Source organism: Lepisosteus platostomus, chromosome 1, assembly GCF_059453375.1.
Source record: "Lepisosteus platostomus isolate fLepPlt1 chromosome 1, fLepPlt1.hap1, whole genome shotgun sequence".
Taxonomy (NCBI): Eukaryota; Metazoa; Chordata; class Actinopteri; order Semionotiformes; family Lepisosteidae; genus Lepisosteus; species Lepisosteus platostomus.
In genome coordinates, this window is record NC_142611.1 from 69,605,430 (window position 1) to 69,624,434 (window position 19,005).

At 51.4% G+C, this 19,005-nt stretch overlaps 1 protein-coding gene and 1 long non-coding RNA gene across 3 annotated transcripts in view; one reads left to right on the top strand and one right to left on the bottom strand.

Moving 5' to 3' along the window:
* The window catches only part of LOC148678655 (receptor tyrosine-protein kinase erbB-3-like), a 33,801-nt gene extending 18,507 nt beyond the window's left edge, over positions 1 to 15,294 (bottom strand). For both annotated transcript variants that reach the window (XM_088635941.1, XM_088635932.1), the window contains exons 1-3: positions 14,737 to 15,294; positions 3,771 to 3,928; positions 1,976 to 2,162 (exon numbers count right to left, since the gene is read on the bottom strand). In XM_088635941.1, the coding sequence (XP_088492067.1) occupies positions 1,976 to 2,162; positions 3,771 to 3,928; positions 14,737 to 14,818 (427 nt within the window). In that variant the 5' untranslated portion in view covers positions 14,819 to 15,294. The remainder of the gene's footprint in view (positions 1 to 1,975; positions 2,163 to 3,770; positions 3,929 to 14,736) is intronic.
* Positions 15,281 to 18,322, top strand: LOC148678656 (uncharacterized). Its single transcript, XR_015939595.1, has 2 exons — positions 15,281 to 15,465; positions 17,618 to 18,322. It is a non-coding gene; the product is annotated as an uncharacterized LOC148678656 (long non-coding RNA).
* Positions 18,323 to 19,005: the final 683 nt, after the last annotated feature.

Consider the following 19,005-nt stretch of genomic DNA (forward strand, 5'->3'; position numbering starts at 1 on the left):
GGCTCTTACTCCTGACGCCCCTCCCTCCTCTTCTCTGTCTGCGGGCTCTTACTCCTGACGGCCCTCCCTCCTCTTCTCTGTCTGCGGGCTGTTACTCCTGACGCCCCTCCCTCCTCTTCTCTGCCCGCGGGCTCTTACTCCTGACGGCCCTCCCTCCTCTTCTCTGCCCGCGGGCTCTTACTCCTGACGCCCCTCCCTCCTCTTCTCTGCCTGCGGGCTGTTACTCCTGACGCCCCTCCCTCCTCTTCTCTGTCTGCGGGCTCTTACTCCTGACGCCCCTCCCTCCTCTTCTCTGTCTGCGGGCTCTTACTCCTGACGCCCCTCCCTCCTCTTCTCTGCCTGCGGGCTGTTACTCCTGACGCCCCTCCCTCCTCTTCTCTGCCTGCGGGCTGTTACTCCTGACGCCCCTCCCTCCTCTTCTCTGTCTGCGGGCTCTTACTCCTGACGCCCCTCCCTCCTCTTCTCTGCCTGCGGGCTCTTACTCCTGACGCCCCTCCCTCCTCTTCTCTGTCTGCGGGCTGTTACTCCTGACGCCCCTCCCTCCTCTTCTCTGTCTGCGGGCTCTTACTCCTGACGCCCCTCCCTCCTCTTCTCTGTCTGCGGGCTCTTACTCCTGACGCCCCTCCCTCCTCTTCTCTGCCTGCGGGCTGTTACTCCTGACGCCCCTCCCTCCTCTTCTCTGCCTGCGGGCTGTTACTCCTGACGCCCCTCCCTCCTCTTCTCTGTCTGCGGGCTCTTACTCCTGACGCCCCTCCCTCCTCTTCTCTGTCTGCGGGCTGTTACTCCTGACGCCCTTCCCTCCTCTTCTCTGTCTGCGGGCTGTTACTCCTGACGCCCCTCCCTCCTCTTCTCTGTCTGCGGGCTGTTACTCCTGACGCCCCTCCCTCCTCTTCTCTGCCCGCGGGCTCTTACTCCTGACGCCCCTCCCTCCTCTTCTCTGTCTGCGGGCTCTTACTCCTGACGGCCCTCCCTCCTCTTCTCTGTCTGCGGGCTGTTACTCCTGACGCCCCTCCCTCCTCTTCTCTGTCTGCGGGCTGTTACTCCTGACGCCCCTCCCTCCTCTTCTCTGCCTGCGGGCTCTTACTCCTGACGCCCCTCCCTCCTCTTCTCTGTCTGCGGGCTGTTACTCCTGACGCCCCTCCCTCCTCTTCTCTGTCTGCGGGCTCTTACTCCTGACGCCCCTCCCTCCTCTTCTCTGTCTGCGGGCTCTTACTCCTGACGCCCCTCCCTCCTCTTCTCTGCCTGCGGGCTGTTACTCCTGACGCCCCTCCCTCCTCTTCTCTGCCTGCGGGCTGTTACTCCTGACGCCCCTCCCTCCTCTTCTCTGCCTGCGGGCTGTTACTCCTGACGCCCCTCCCTCCTCTTCTCTGTCTGCGGGCTGTTACTCCTGATGCCCCTCCCTCCTCTTCTCTGCCTGCGGGCTCTTACTCCTGACGCCCCTCCCTCCTCTTCTCTGCCTCCTCTTCTCTGTCTGCGGGCTGTTACTCCTGACGCCCTTCCCTCCTCTTCTCTGTCTGCGGGCTGTTACTCCTGACGCCCCTCCCTCCTCTTCTCTGTCTGCGGGCTGTTACTCCTGACGCCCCTCCCTCCTCTTCTCTGTCTGCGGGCTGTTACTCCTGACGCCCCTCCCTCCTCTTCTCTGTCTGCGGGCTGTTACTCCTGATGCCCCTCCCTCCTCTTCTCTGCCTGCGGGCTCTTACTCCTGACGCCCCTCCCTCCTCTTCTCTGCCTGCGGGCTGTTACTCCTGACGCCCCTCCCTCCTCTTCTCTGCCTGCGGGCTCTTACTCCTGACGCCCCTCCCTCCTCTTCTCTGTCTGCGGGCTGTTACTCCTGACGCCCCTCCCTCCTCTTCTCTGCCTGCGGGCTGTTACTCCTGACGCCCCTCCCTCCTCTTCTCTGTCTGCGGGCTCTTACTCCTGACGCCCCTCCCTCCTCTTCTCTGTCTGCGGGCTCTTACTCCTGACGCCCGCTCACCTGTCAGGTGTGTGAAGCCCAGCTCTCTCAGGCCCTGCGAGCCGTCCTTCTGGTAGTTGACCATCACGGCCAGGGCGTACTTGTCCTCGTACAGCGTGGTGCCGCGGATCACGCGCAGCTCGCCCAGCGGCAGCGAGGAGAACTGGTTGATCGCGATCAGGACGTAGCCCGTCACCTCCCGGACGGACTGAGAGGGGAAAAAACAGTTTCGATGAATGAAAAACCGATTTATTTTACAATTAACTAGTTTAGTCTTTTTTTTTAGTATACTCAGTTTTTAGCATGGTCAATTTTAGTATGATGATAATGAAATAATATCGTTAATAACATTGAGTGTTATACCAGTTTAATTTCAGTTATTATAGATGTACACCAGATCTATTTAGATTATTGCTGTTGTTACAGCTTTAGGTGACTAGGAAGTGCCTCTCAGAGTTTAGGTAAAGTCTGTGACACCTGGCACTTCCAGCTCCAAAGCAGAGAGGATGTTTGCTGATGTGGGGGGTCTCTTGAGCAGAAACAACTGTGAGGTTTACCTTGGCATAGCTAGGAAAGCTGTGGGTTAATGATTGTCAAGGGGCAGGACAGGTGCACATCATACAAGATCACACGAAGAGCACAGAGCAGACAACAAGAAGCAGGGAAAGACGAAGAAGACAAAGAGAGCCAAGAAAGGAGTCAGGAGGAGTCGGGACTGAAGCTCGCACCAGGAGAGAGCCCCTACTTCACGATCATCGAACTGAATCTGACTGGAGCCAGGTATCTGAACCTTGCTAGGGAGAGCTGCTATTCTGTGCTTTGGGTTTCCGAGGTAAAAGATACCTCGGTGAGAGATGTCTTTCCTGCTTAGGGTGCATTTTTAGAATAGGGAGATAGGCTCCCATTTATTTTGTGGCATCCGGGGTGCAGGGAGAGAGAGATTTAACTGCAGGTTGTATTGCATTTATTTCGAAAGTTATCTTATCTCTTATTTGGTATGAAGGGTTTAATACTTGGTGGAAGTCGGGGTTTTCTGACTGATGGGGATGTTAGGCCTCTGATGTGCCTTGCTTGTACATACTGTAAATGTGTGTTGTATGTTTTGTTGTGTGTGGTGTAGTGTTTGTATTGTCATCATTAAATAATATTGGTTTATCCAAGTGTCCCTGGATTATTACTCTTCTCACCAAAGCTGTGCCAGCGAGTAAAGAATTCACGTGCCTCTAATTATACCAAGCGCTCGGGTATATTCTGGACTTACAAGTTGGGGGTTATGAACATTTATTTTACTTATTGACTAAATTGCTCAGTCAATTCCTAATTTTCACGTTTTTTCGTACCCTCCCATACATAATACTGTTATTATTATTGTGCTTTCATCACAGTGTTGGTCCCGTCACTGCACTTTTATCAGAGTATTTCAGAAAGGCTCATAATTCAATATAGTTCATAATTTTCTAATATGGTTGTTTTTTGTGACGATTATATGAATTATATTCTGTGGCTAAGGATCTGCGCCTATGACTGGAAGGTTGCTGGTTCAAATCCTGCAGCCGGCGGAGGAATCCTATTCCGTTGGGCCCCTGAGCAAGGCCCTTCACCCCAACTGCTCCAGGGGCGCCGTACAATGGCTGACTCTGCACTCTGACCTCAAGCTTCTCTCCCTGTCTGTGTTTGTGTCTCCATGGAGAAAAGCTGGGGTATGCGAAAAGACGAATTCCTAATGCAAGAAATTGTATAGGGCTAATAAAGAAACATTATTATTATATCCCTGTTTTCAGCTCTTTAGCAGTAGTGCCTCAGTGGCGCCCCCTACCCTCAGGAAGCTGAAGTTGCGGTTGTGCTCCATCTGTGTGATCTCCAGGTTGCCCATGATGATCTCACAGCCGCTGTACAGCTTCTCCATGATCTCGTACTGCAGGTTGGAGTCTCCCGTCACACTCAGGCCATTCTGGGTGCCAGAGCACACCGACACTGAGAGAGAGAGACAGAGAGACAGGGAGAGGTGACAGTAAAACCAGTTTAATCCACACTCAAGACTCCAGAGCCTCTTGAGGTTTCTGTAGCGTTAAGTGCACCATAGTGGGTCAGTCCAGAGCCCTAAACAGATCTCTGCACTGTCCCCAGAGATGAGAATGCACCCCATTATCTCCTGGAGAGACAGAGGGGTTTTGTGTGAGTGTGTGCTCACTCTCTCTCTGAGGAATGTGCCCTGAGCCCCTGGGGCAGGACAGAGGGACTCTCTGTCACAGCGGCTAGGAGAACTGCACATCCTGCACAGCCCCTGAGTACAGCACCACCAAAGAGCAGCAGAGAAGTGTGTGTCTGGGGTGACTGGAGTGACTGGGGTCTCTGGAGTATCTGAAGTGTCTGGAGTATCTGGGGGGTCTGGGGGGTCTATTGTGTCTGGCGTATCTGGTGTGTCTATTGTGTCTGGGGTGTCTGGGGTGTCTGAAGTGTCTATTGTGTCTGGAGTATCTGGGGTGTCTGGGGTGTCTGGGGTGTCTGGGGTGACTTGTGTGTCTTGGGGTGTCTATTGTGTCTGGGGTGTCTGGAGTATCTGGGGTGTCTGAAGCATCTAATGTGTCTGAAGTGTCTGGAGTATCTGAGGTGTCTATTGTGTCTGGAGTGACTGGAGTGACTGGAGTATCTAGAGTGACTGGAGTGACTGGAGTGACTGGAGTATCTAGAGTGTCTGGAGTGACTGGAGTGTCTGGAGTGACTGGGGTGTCTGGAGTATCTAGAGTGTCTGGAGTGACTGGAGTGACTGGAGTGTCTGGAGTGACTGGAGTGTCTGGAGTGTCTGGAGTGTCTGGAGTGACTGGAGTGACTGGAGTATCTAGAGTGTCTGGAGTGTCTGGAGTATCTAGAGTGTCTGGAGTGACTGGAGTATCTAGAGTGTCTGGAGTGACTGGAGTGACTGGAGTGTCTGGAGTGTCTGGAGTGACTGGAGTGTCTAGAGTGTCTAGAGTGTCTGGAGTGACTGGAGTGACTGGAGTGACTGGAGTATCCAGAGTGTCTGGAGTGACTGGAGTGACTGGAGTGACTGGAGTATCTAGAGTGTCTGGAGTGTCTGGAGTGTCTGGAGTGACTGGAGTATCTAGAGTGACTGGAGTGACTGGAGTATCTAGAGTGTCTGGAGTGACTGGAGTGACTGGAGTGTCTGGAGTGTCTGGAGTGACTGGAGTATCTAGAGTGACTGGAGTGACTGGAGTATCTAGAGTGTCTGGAGTGACTGGAGTGTCTGGAGTGACTGGAGTGACTGGAGTGACTGGAGTATCTAGAGTGACTGGAGTGACTGGAGTGACTGGAGTATCTAGAGTGTCTGGAGTGTCTGGAGTATCTAGAGTGTCTGGAGTGACTGGAGTGTCTGGAGTGTCTGGAGTGACTGGAGTGTCTGGAGTGACTGGAGTATCTAGAGTGTCTAGAGTGTCTGGAGTGACTGGAGTATCTAGAGTGTCTGGAGTGACTGGAGTATCTAGAGTGTCTGGAGTGACTGGGATGTCTATTGTGTTTGGAGTGACTGGAGCGTCTGTGGTGTCTGGAATGTTTGGAGTGACTGGGGTGACTAGGGTAACAGGAGTGACTGGGGTGTCTTGGGTGTCTGGGGTGACTGGGGTGTCTGAAGTGACAGGAGTGACTGGAGTGACTGGAGTGACAGGAGTGACAGGAGTGACTGGGGTGTCTGGGGTGTCTGGGGTGACTGGGGTGTTTGGAGTGACTGGGGTGACAGGAGTGACAGGAGTGACTGGGGTGACAGGAGTGACTGGGGTGTCTGGGGTGACAGGAGTGACAGGAGTGACTGGGGTGTCTGGGGTGACAGGAGTGACAGGAGTGACTGGGGTGACAGGAATGACTGGGGTGTCTGGGGTGACAGGAGTGACTGGAGAATGGCACTGTGCCTGGTGTGTGGCCCTGAATCTAGCATGTTCCAGCATTTTCTGAGTAGAGTTAGAGGATCATTAACTAAGTGATCAATGATTAACTTCCTGGTGGGGGGAGGTAATGTCTCCCAGCAGGAGACCCTGCATTTATTAGTGGTCAATTTTAAAATTAAATTGAAATTGAAAGTTGGAATAGTTCTTAACTTTTCTTTGGTAAAACATGATGAAACGCACAGTCAAATGTAATAAAGCAGACAGAAGTTATGTTAAAAGCACAGAGGTCCAGTAGAGTTAAACATGATCCATAACTTTGGAAAGCTCTTCCAAGTACAGTGCAAGCAGGAGTGATCGTGTTACCACTATTCCTACAAGAAACAGCCAAATTCCCCGACCAAGAGCCGCGAGGGAATCAGGACAGCTGCTCCTGCTTGTGCAGTGCAGGGTGCGGGTGTCAGGTGTTGCTGAGCCTGCACTGATTGGGAAGAATCAAGGTCACCCGCGCGTGTGGCGCCAATGTAGGCTGCTGTTTCCAGGAGCTGCCAGGCCAGCTCAACGATGCGGAAGAGCCGGTGTGTTTACTAGCTCCTGCCTTCTGCCCCCACCTGTCTTCCTGGCACCCAGAGCAGCCTGAACACTCTCGCAGCTTACTCCTCCTTGCCACGGCACACTCAATGACCTCTGCTGCTTGCAGTGAGCACTTACAGTACTTTGCTTCGACATAGCAGCATCACAATTTGTCATACCATAATACTGCTTTGTTCGCTGTTCAACATGATTCCACTGTGCTTTATTTTATGTTCACTACGATTTCACCGCGCTTTATTTTGTGTTCACTATGATTTCAATGTGCTTTTTTGTGTTCACTATGATTTCACTGTCTTACTGTGTTCGCTATGATTTCACTGTTTTACTCTGTATCCACTATGATTTCACTGTGCTTAAGTCTGTGCTCGCTACTATTTCACTATACTTTACTTTGTGTTCACTGCAATTTCGCCATGCTTTACTGCACCGATTATGAATTCACTGTGCTTTACCCTGTGTTCACTATGATTTCACTTTGCTGTACTTTGTGTTCACTGCGATTTCACTATGCTTTACTGCACTCACTATGAGTTCACTGTGGGTTACACTGTGTTTGCGGTGAATTCACTGTGCTTTACTGTGCACATTGTGATTTGCTTTGCACATGATCAAATCAAAACACGTGACAGCTGGGCAGCAGGACACTGGAGCAGTTAAGGTCAATTTTCTGTCATAAATGCAAACAAGTATAGATGCAAGTATTGTTTCAATGTTGTTTGTAACTGGAGGAGGCACATCTAGAGGGCTGTTTATCAGTTCATTGAAAACAGGGAACCACAGAGACAAGTGTCTGTTCTACAGAAGGCAGCTCTCTGCCAGTGCTGGGCCAGCAGGCTGACGCAAGACTAAGGACTGACGCAGCACAGACTCAGAATGGCAGTGATGTTCTGTCAAACCCAGAGTCAAGGCGAAGACAACAGAGAGCCAGCTATCCATGCTGTGGATGTTCAAGGGGCAGCGGGGGTCTCGTTCTGGACTGGAACAGAAAGGGCATTGTGGAGTGGCGTGGGGCGGCTGTGAATGTGGCAGTGTGTTCCAGGGCTGTAATCTCTGCCTGAGAAATGCCCCCGGGCTGCTGCCAAGGCTCAGGCCAGAGCTGGAACAATGGGGCAAGTGTGAGAGGGCCAGTGTGTCAGACAGGCAGGGGAGCGAGCCAGGACACAGATAGCCTGCTATCTGCAAAACAGCACCCCACCTCCCCCCAAGTACCCCCACCTTACCACTCTTCTTTACAGCAGCACTCGTAGACAGTAACACACTCAGGCAACACTCTCACAGTAACAGACAGAGTAACACACTGCAACACTCACACAGTAACACACTGCAACACTCTCACAGTAACACACCGCAACACTCACACAGTAACACACTGCAACACTCTCACAGTAACAGACAGAGTAACACACTGCAACACTCTCACAGTAACACACTGCAACACTCTCACAGTAACAGACAGAGTAACACACTGCAACACTCACACAGTAACACACTGCAACACTCTCACAGTAACACACCGCAACACTCACACAGTAACACACCGCAACACTCACACAGTAACAGACAGAGTAACACACTGCAACACTCACACAGTAACACACACAGTAACACACCGCAACACTCACACAGTAACACACTGCAACACTCTCACAGTAACAGACAGAGTAACACACTGCAACACTCACACAGTAACACACACAGTAACACACCGCAACACTCACACAGTAACACACCGCAACACTCACACAGTAACATGCTCAGGCACATTTCAACACCCAAAGAGACACACTGCAACACTCTCACACAGTAACACACACAGACACACCACAACCCTCACAGAGTAACACTGGCAGAGTGGTGGCTCTGTGGCTAAGGATCTGGGCCTGTGGCTGGAAGGTTGCCGGTTCAAATCCTGCAGCTGGCAGAGGAATCCTACTCCGTTGGGCCCCTGAACAAGGCCCTTAACCCCAACTGCTCCAGGGGAGCTGTATGATGGCTGACCCTGCGCTCTGACCCCAAGCTTCTCTCCCCGTCTGTGTGTCTCATAGAGAGAAAGCTGGGGTATGTGAAAAGACAAATTCCTAATGCAAGAAATTGTATATGGCCAATAAAGTGATGTTATGTTATGTTAACACACACAAGCACACCACAACACACACAGACACACCGCAACACTCTCACTCAGTAACAAACAGACGGCTCTCTTAAATTCTCCAGCAGTGGGCCTGTAAGCTGTCTACAAACACACACTGAGACCCATGTGGTCCTATCAGAAAGTAAACAGATGAGCTGAATCCTTCCCTGCCCAGTCAAGCTCGACCAGGGAGCTGCAGAACTGAAGCCAGGCTTTCAGAAGAGCCTCTTCCATCTCATTCTCATTCGTCAGCGTGGAAAAAAGCACAGAGCAAAATTAACAGGAGGTTCCCTTATTTTCTCCTACTGATGCTTTACTTTAGTTACCAGGCTCTTACTTCCATTTCACTGAGGTTACAGCGCTCTGCTCTGGCCCGGCACAGCGCAGTGTGAGGAGTGCAGCAGAACATGTTTTGCAGCCATTGGTTTGCCAGTTTAACTAATGTGTCTTCTGCAAAAAAACCAACTCATTAGCTAGAAAATCCAGCCCCAGGCTCGTGCTGCGCTGCGCTGTGCGGTGCGCAGTGGTGCTCCGGAGTCACACAGACACAGGCTGAGAGCGCGCCAGGGCGCAGCTGTAGTGTTCATTCACTCCTCTGTAACTGACACACAAAACAAGCAAGACTCCTGGGAGCTATCGAAACAAGGAGAGAGTAAACAGAAACTTGGCTGGAATGCCAGGTGATTACTGCATACCTGCTGACACTCTCACACACACACACACGCACTGACGCACAGCTCTGATTCTCACACACACACACTGACACACAGCTCTGATTCTCACACACACACACTGACACACAGCTCTGATTCTCACACACACACACTGACACACAGCTCTGATTCTCACACACACACTGACACACAGCTCTGATTCTCACACACACACACTGACACACAGCTCTGATTCTCACACACACACACTGACACACAGCTCTGATTCTCACACACACACACTGACACACAGCTCTGATTCTCACACACACACTGACACACAGCTCTGATTCTCACACACACACTGACGCACAACTCTGATTCTCACACACACACTGACACACAGCTCTGATTCTCACACACACACTGACACACAGCTCTGATTCTCACACACACACACTGACACACAGCTCTGATTCTCACACACACACACTGACACACAGCTCTGATTCTCACACACACTGATATACACAGACATGCAGCTCTGATTTTCTCAGACGCATTGACGCAAGGCTCTGAATCACACACTCACTAATGCACAGCTCTCATTCTCACACACACCGACACACAGCTCTGATCGTCACGCACACCGACACACAGCTCTGATCCTCACACACACTGACACACAGTTCTGATCGTCACACACACCGACACACAGCTCTGATCCTCACACACACTGACACACAGCTCTGATCCTGACACACACTGACACACAGTTCTGATCGTCACACACAATGACACACAGCTCTGATCCTCACACACACTGACACACAGTTCTGATTGTCACACACAATGACACACAGCTCTGATCCTCACACACACTGACACACAGCTCTGATCCTCACACACACACTGACACACAGCTCTGATCGTCACACACACTGACACACAGCTCTGATCGTCACACACACTGACACACAGTTCTGATCGTCACACACAATGACACACAGCTCTGATTCTCACACACACTGACACACAGCTCTGATCGTCACACACACTGACACACAGTTCTGATCGTCACACACACTGACACACAGCTCTGATCGTCACACACACTGACACACAGCTCTGATCCTCACACACAATGACACACAGCTCTGATCCTCACACACACCGACACACAGCTCTGATCCTCACACACACTGACACACAGCTCTGATCGTCACACACACTGACACACAGCTCTGATCGTCACACACACTGACACACAGCTCAGATCCTCACACACACCGACACACAGCTCTGATCCTCACACACACCGACACACAGCTCTGATCGTCACACACACCGACACACAGCTCTGATCGTCACACACACCGACACACAGCTCTGATCCTCACACACACTGACACACAGCTCTAATCCTCACACACACCGACACACAGCTCTGATCGTCACACACACTGACACACAGCTCTGATTCTAACAATCAGATCCTGTGTTATTTTTTAAATCTGACTAATGCTACTACCAATAAAATTGTAACTGAACTCAGCTAATAAACCTGGGCTGTGTTCTAGATGAAGGGGACTGATAAGAGGTGCTTTAATTGTCTTTCACAATAAGTGGTATTAAAGGTTACATCTGATTCTACGGACAGGTAGAGACAGTAAGACAGACTGCAGTACTGACAAGCAGACAGGAAGACAGACTTACAGACTGTACCCAGACAGACAGGGTAGAGGACGTTTTTTTAAGGGACGGACATTCAATAGTGTTTTCCCGTTCGTTCACTGACTTTTCTTTTGTTTCTTGGAATTCGAGCAGAGTCAACTTGTTGTTGTCCTTCGTCCCTGACGGACCGTGAGGAATCTGCGCCGCGGCGACAGGCTCTCTGTGCAGGAGCAGCTACGTCCGTGCCCCGGGGCGAGACGGAGGAGTCACCAGCCTCACCCGCGAACTTCCTGGAACTCCTCGCCTACCCTTTCCCACTGGTCTGCCCAAACGGAACGTTGCGGCTCCCACCAGGACCACCAGTCAAGACGCTGGCTCAAGCGGCCGCTGCGGGCCGCCGCGGCGGAGGCAGAGCGATGCGCCGTGCAGCGCCGAGACGGTTCATGGGGGTGGGGGGGGGGCACGTCTCCACAGATTTCCTGCGGCTCAAGGCATTAACTTCACAGGAACGGCAAGGCTATTCCTGTTCAGTACTGAAGCCCACAAAACCAGATCTGTGGTTGCCATTAGCTCAGTAACCTGAGGATCTCATTCAGCCATTTCTTTGTAGGATCTCAGGGAGTCTACCTCAAAACTCTTGTTCCAAGCTCCTCCCTCTCTTTGTGTAAAGTAAAAAATCTGCTGATCTCTGTCTATAGTGCACAAACCCATTACGAAAACACAGCCACAAAAGGAGTTAAGTGATTTTGAAGCGTGGAGTTCACGTCACAGCAGCTCCAGTAAAACCACAGCAAACAAGAACTACCGCACACACCTGTTGCCAGTGGATGCAGAGCCACAACAGGGCAAGCTACAGAACTGGAGTCCTACAACGTTTCCTTTTCGCCCAGGGATTGACGCAGGGCCAGGTGGGAGGACCAGAGGAGTGAAGTGATAATAATACCTGCTCTGTCCAAAGAGCTCTCTTGCCTCCTCTCCTGACACTGGCTCTGCTGTGCAGCCAGCAGAACTTCAGCACATAAGCCCTGCAGTAAAGTTTTACAGCAGGCGGCTATAAGATTTTTATGACAGGAATAACAGCCCTGTCACCAGATGAAGAGCCAGGCATGAACAATCTCAGCCTCTCACTCCCAGGTACTCCCAGAGTACCCCTGAGTACCCACTGCACCCCTCTGGACAAGGTCCCGGGAGGCAGAGAGGCCGAGGTTTCAGTGTTCATATTCCTCCAACACACAGATTCATAAACGACATTATTAAAAAGCAGAAGGATAGAAAACCATCAGTCCCTGTTTCCCAATAATGCTCTGAGCAGGTGTGAATGTGGGTCAACACACACACGGCAATCGTAATGCGTTGCCACCATCCTTACTCGGACTAAAACACAGGCTGCCTCTCCCAGGGCAGACGGTGGTCAGTATGGGGATGTCTCTCCTTTCTGCTGGAGAGAGAGGGGTGATGCTGCCTGCCCCAGGGCACTCTGGGAAGGCTCAGCAAGGGAGGTGTCGTGTAGGCAGTCGGACCCCAGATTCCGCGCCCCGTCTCGGACCCACCTCTGCTAGGACTGGCCATCCTAGCACTGCCTAACACATCCAAACACCACACCTGTCCTGCTGAACCTTCCCAGAGTGCCCCGGGGCAGCCAGCGTCACCCCTCTCTCGGCAGTAGGAGGGAGAGGCGCCCCCATACTGACCACTGTCACTGATATCTGGGGCCCTGTTTGACCTGTGACCTCCTCTCCTGAGGCTGGGCCTCTCGTGGTGGAAGCTCAGCCAGGAGATTTTGGTGCGGTTCGGACAACATTCCCAGTGAGGGACAGGACTTGAACCCCGACTCCTGCACAGGCTCGTGGGGGGGCTGCTCAGACGCAGCGAGGCCGTGGCTGGGAGTTGTCGGACCGGAACCTCGGCCAGGCTGAGGGAGTGGCTACAGTCGATTGCTGTGGCTTCATTAATCTGCTGCTGCCCCCACCCAGGCTGAGTCACGCAGAAGGGCCCCAGATAGTCTGCCCTCCGCACTGCCTGCGAGTTCGCCGGGAACCAGACACACCTTCCGTCTCTGCAGGCTGTGAAGAGTGAAGGGGCCTGGGGACTGGCTGGGCCATCGGCCCCTCAGCACAGGCAGGAGGCCTGAGAAGGGCAGCAAGAATGTGCCCTGCAGGAGCAGCAGAGCAAACAGGCTGAGCCAGGGAACAGGTCTGTCACTGCTGAGCACACACACTGATACACACACTCACTCTGATAGATAGACACACAGTGATACACACACTCACTCTGATAGATAGACACACACAGTGATACACACGCTCACTGATAGACACACACAGTGATACACACACTCACTCTGATAGATAGATAGACACACACAGTGATAGACACACACTCACTCTGATAGACACACACACTGATACACACACTCACTCTGATAGATAGACACACACACTGATACACACACTCACTCTGATAGATAGACACACTGATACACACTCACTATGATAGACACACACACTGATACACACACTCTCTCTGATAGACACATTCACTCTGATAGACACATTCACTCTGATAGACACACACACTGATACACAAACTCACTCGGAGAGACACACACTGATACACAAACTCACTCTATAGACACACTCACTGATACACAAACTCACTCTGATAGATAGACACACACTGATAGACACACTCTCTCTGATAGACACATTCACTGATAGACACACACACTGATACACAAACTCACTCTGATAGACACACACACTCACTCTGATACACACACTCACTGATACACACACTCACTGATAGACACACACACTGATAGACACTCTCTCTGATAGACAAACTCACTCTGATAGACACACACGCGGATCCACAAACTCACTCTGATAGACACACACAGATAAACACACTCACTCTGATACACACACTCACTCTGATAGACACACAGATAAACAGACTCTTATAGACACACACATTGATACACACACTCACTCTGATAGACACACACAATGATAAACACACACACATACTGATGAACCACACACAGTAACACACTGATAAACACACAGACACACCGATGGGCTGAAATCCAGACAGCTCTCACACACGATAGCTCCAGAGGTTTACCGAGCGAGTGGAAGGATCCGTCACGAGTTCTCCGAGACCCATGTTCATGTGGACACACGGGCCCCCGGTTCTCTATCGCCTGAGAGTGGGGTGTCCCTCCGTCCGTCAGCCCTTCTGTCAGTGACCCCAGTGTCAGTGACCTCTCAGTGGGTTTACGTGTACAAAGGCCACGGCTGTCAGACCTCCTCGCATACTGTCAGACAGAGGTCCCCCCGAGGACGCGGGGCGGGCAGTGACGGCTCAGGAGCTCCCGGGGACCTGTCAAACCCGGGGCTCAAGGGAACCCCCCGGCAGCGCCTCGTCAGCCTGTCCCGCAGCCCGGCTGCCTCACCCGGCACAACACAGAGCACACACCAAGCCAGCCAGGACCGCTGACGACTCACGGACTTTACCGGTCGCCATTCCCGGAACATTATCAGCCACGACAGGAACGGCAGAGCACCCCCCTCCGGGGAACACGCGTCCTTCTTTTTTAGCTAGAAAGGTCAAGTGTTGTGTCACTGAAGAGGGATTTTGACGCCTGGCTCTGTCCCCCGAGTCATTCCCCTTTGCGGGAGGGGGCCAGGTCACCCCCGGGAGGGGGCGGCAGGTGGATGCGGACCGCACGAGGAAGTGTGGGTTCCAGCGCTACTAAATCACAGAGCCGGCACGCGGAGCGCACAGCAGCGGGGGGGTTGGGGGGGCACGAGGGCACGAGCTGTGGGTCCTGCGGGACGGCAGGTCTCTTACCTTCGTGGGACTGCGGGCGAGCGGGCTGTCCGGTCCACAGCAGCGCCAGGCACACTGCGAGCACCTGCCGGCAGAGCGCCATCCGCCCGGACTGGACTGGACTGGACTGCAGCGGAGTGGCCGGGCCGGGCGGGTCAGGGGTGCATGTCGAGCCGGAACAGACGCTGTGTCCCGACTCCCTCTTCCCCTCTCCCGTCCCTTCTAGATCCCAGGCTCGCAAAGTGCGTTCCCAGACCGAATTCCAAGAGTTATCCGCTTTTAGCTTCCTGGTGTATTCTTTGTTCCCCGTAGTATCTATGTGCCCGTCTCCAGGTGTGCCTGCCTCGCAGCCTGAGAGAACAGCGGAAAACCCTCAATCCACCTGAACTGGTTTCGGTTCCAGACTGACGGCGGCAGGCAGGTTCTCTCACGTGTGTCACCTGGTAACCCCAGACTGACAGGGGTGAGAAACAGCAGCAGCAGCAGAAACAACAACAACAGATCCGAGTGCGGGCAGTAATAGTAACGACGGACTTCCCGGTGACTCCTCGGCCGCCACAAGCTGATCCAGAAAGTTGTGAAGCGCGACACCCCCGCTCCACTCCCTTAGTATAAAACAGCGCAGCCGGGGCGCTGATTGGACGGGCCGCTGCCCCGAGCCGCCAATCGACACCAGCGTCGTGGGAGCGCTGCGAATCGTGGCTGAGGCGGCGGGCAGGGTCCGTCGGGCTGTGAGGCTACAAAACAAAGGTGTAGGCGATTTAAAATATATATATATGTCACAGGGAGTAATCAAATGAAGTGTCTTTTTGTTGTTGTTTGTTTTTTGGAAATGACGGCAAAAGTCATCACTCTCGGGTTCCCTTGATTCAAGATTCAAGATTAGTATTTGCCAGATACAACAAGTGGATTGGAACGCTTACTCGTTCAGCTGTGGAGGAAAAACCAATAGGCAGAAATGACAAACACGGACAATAAATTGAGAAAATAGACGTTATAATACAGCCAAGGCAGGACATAGCGCAAACAGCACAGTACCTTAAAGTGCAGGTGCTACTTTGAGGTGTTTAAGATGCGGACTGCTTGGGGGGGAAGAAACTGTTTTTTGAATATATTGGTCAGTGTTCTGATACTGCGATACCTCCTACCGGAACCCAGGGGTGAAAACAGACCGTGGCCCGGGTGAACTGGGTGCCGAAGTATAGCTCGAGCCCGGCTGCGGTCGAGATATATCCGGTCCCAGGGATTTTCTGCGCGGACCTCTCAGCCCTCTGTATGGGTTTTCTGTCCTGTACTGTGGCTCCACCGTACCACACCGCAATACCACCGGTCAGGACACTCTGAACCGTTTTAGGGTAGAAATTGGTGAGGGTAGTCTTGCTCATCCCCCACTCCCTGAACTGTTTCGGGACGTGAAGGCGCTGGTGCGCTTTAGTGAGGATGGCAGCAAAAGAGCAAAATGACCTCTCCGACCAGGTCAGTGGCCGAGAGTGGGATGTCTCTGCGCCCGCCGGTCCCGCCAGCCAGACGCCGCTCCGCTCAAACACACCGGGTCGCAGTGATACCCTTATTTTCAGGGTAATAGACCCGGGCCCGTAGCACCTGCTCCGAAAGGGCAGAGCTTGGGGATAGGGGGGCGATGGGCACTTTGAGTGAAGTTGCGTGTTTCCACCAATGGGACATCTTTCTGTCGTGCTGCTTTTATGTGAGGGGATATTTATATCGACTCGGAGGGGCCGCTGGTCTCCGTGAGAGAACCATTGTGCCTTTCTCCCGCTAGCCGCGACTTAATCACCCCGGCTTTGATGGGGACAGATTGTCCGGCAACAACGGCCGCATTGTCTCGGCGCGCCGGGCCTGTGATCTGGAGCCGGACGCGCCTCTCGTCAGGAAGAGAGGAGACTCGGCTCTGCTCTGATCCGCCTCCCTTCCTGCAGGCCGGGTTGAGAAAAATCCCTATTTCGGTAAAAGTCGGGTGTAAAAGGCAACAGGTCTCTGCATGGAAGGAGCTCCTTTATAAACGGGGAATTTCTGGCGCATCTTAGAAACCCGGTAAAGCGCATATTAGGGTCTTTAACGGGTCCTGGGCGTTAGGGAATCTTCCGGGTTTTATTTCAAACTACTCAAATATTTAAATAAATCTGCTGTTGGCTTAATTAGCCCAAATGTCGACGACCTGTAGGTTGAAGACAGACGCCTACAGATAGTGAAGAGCCCAGTTACAGGGCTGCACAGTCAGAGCCCTCTAAACCCCAGATTCCTGGTCAAAGCCTTCTCAAAAGAGACGCTCAGCAAACAAGGCGCTATCAGAACAGGCTGTTCAAAGTGTCTGTGTGTTTAAAAGGGTCAGACCCACCCTGTAAGAAAACTGCAGGCTGTGGAGTGAGGCCACAGCTCAGGTGTGCACTCGGATTCGAATTCCAAGGGTGTTCTGGGCCTGGCCCTTGCATTGCTGTTGGATGCTGGGAAGGCAATAACAACTAGCAAAACATTTACAGCCACTCACAACAGAACATTCCTGTTACTGCGGAGAGGCTGTCTGTTCCTCCTCCAGTGGGACTGGGAGCTGTTCTGATTCTGGCAGGGGTGGGAATTCAGGGATTAGGATTGTTGTTTGTGGGGAAGAATATTTGTCTAATCTCAGAATACTACCTGTTTCACATTCAGTGAGCTGAGCACTCTCACTCTGTGTCACACCCTGCTAGCTGTGCACTCCTCTGTCTCACTCTTCTAGCTGTGCACTCACTCTCTGTCTCACTCTGCTAGCTGTGGACTCTCTGCTAGCTATGCACTGCTCTGTCTCACTCTCTGCTAGCTGTGCACTCACTCTGTCTCACTCTCTGTCTCTCTGCTAGTTGTGCACTCACTTTGTCTCACTCTCTGTCTCACTCTGTATGTACAGGAATCTGGACTCAGACGGACTAAACAATGCGGAACAGAGATCATCAACACGCCCATCCTCGCTGTTCCCGAGGCGCACAAACAGGACTCATGTTTTTCATAGCGGGGAGTGTTGCTCTCATTGTTTCGCGTGTTTCTAAGCCGCAGAACTGGTTCAAAACTCGAAATTCCGGCAGGTCCGACAGCCTGTAGTAATGATTGAAGCGTCGTGAAAAACAGGCCCCGAATGGGCCGCACTGATTTACCTGCTCAAAGCTGTAATTTTCAGATCAGCGAATTCGCCAGATTGAGATAATTATAAGGGAAAGACAAAACAGATTCAGTAAGTCAGCGCTCAAACACACACAAAGGCCCACACAATGGAAGCTGCAGAGAAACGGTGGAGAACAAGGAACAGAAAACACCATTCAAGACTGCTGCCAGCTCACTCGCTCGGGGTGCTACCCCCTACTGAAGAACTGACTAATTATCAGAGACATTACAAGCGACCCTGCCGGCGATTTCCGAGCGCACAGAAGACGTTTAATCAAGGATGCCCTCTTGTGGCCTCCATCAGGTACTGCACATAACTAGCACTGGAAACGCTGTAGTCGATTAACCTAGCTTGATGCACTCTGCTTGTCTTATTTCACGTGACCTTCAACTGTTTGTTAAACTTTTTATTTAACGATTAAAGAATTTACAAATACAACATGTACAATACAAAGTAGTGCATGTTCATTTTATATAATAACTCATTAAACTTATTAACTAATTACTTAATTAACTATTAATTAACCAATCAACGAAGTAATTATATTCTTATGTAATATAATTTCTATTAATTTATATAACGTTATGCCAGCATTGATGGGAGGTTACAGTACATATAATCAGCAAAAACAAAACGCTGTTTCATCTTCTTTCACAGAACAAAATCAGGTCACAATGGGACCTCAGCCCAATCCAGGCCTGCCAGTATTAGCCAAACCTTTCTGCTTCTAACCTAAGAGAAAAGATGATATTTTCCATTATATTTCCCTTATAGAATTATCTCCTTCACAGCACTGTTGGGAGTTCTTTAATAAACCACTTTCTAGTGATAGTGTTCTTACTAGCAGCTAAAATAATTCCTAGTATATATCCATCCTTTAATTCCATGTAGTCAGAAGTAAAAGTACCAAAATACATAACAGAGAATTCAAAGGGTATTTGTAGATTTACTATATTAGTAAGCACAAAATACAGTATATGAATTTCCAATATTGTTGTTTTTTTCATGAATGACCAGAATGTGTTTGAATAAGTTGCAGCTTGTTCTCCACTTAACATCCAACATCGTGAATAGCTTCCTTTTTGTTTTGCTGGAATTTTAAGACTATTAAAAAACCGAATCTAATGTTTTCAACA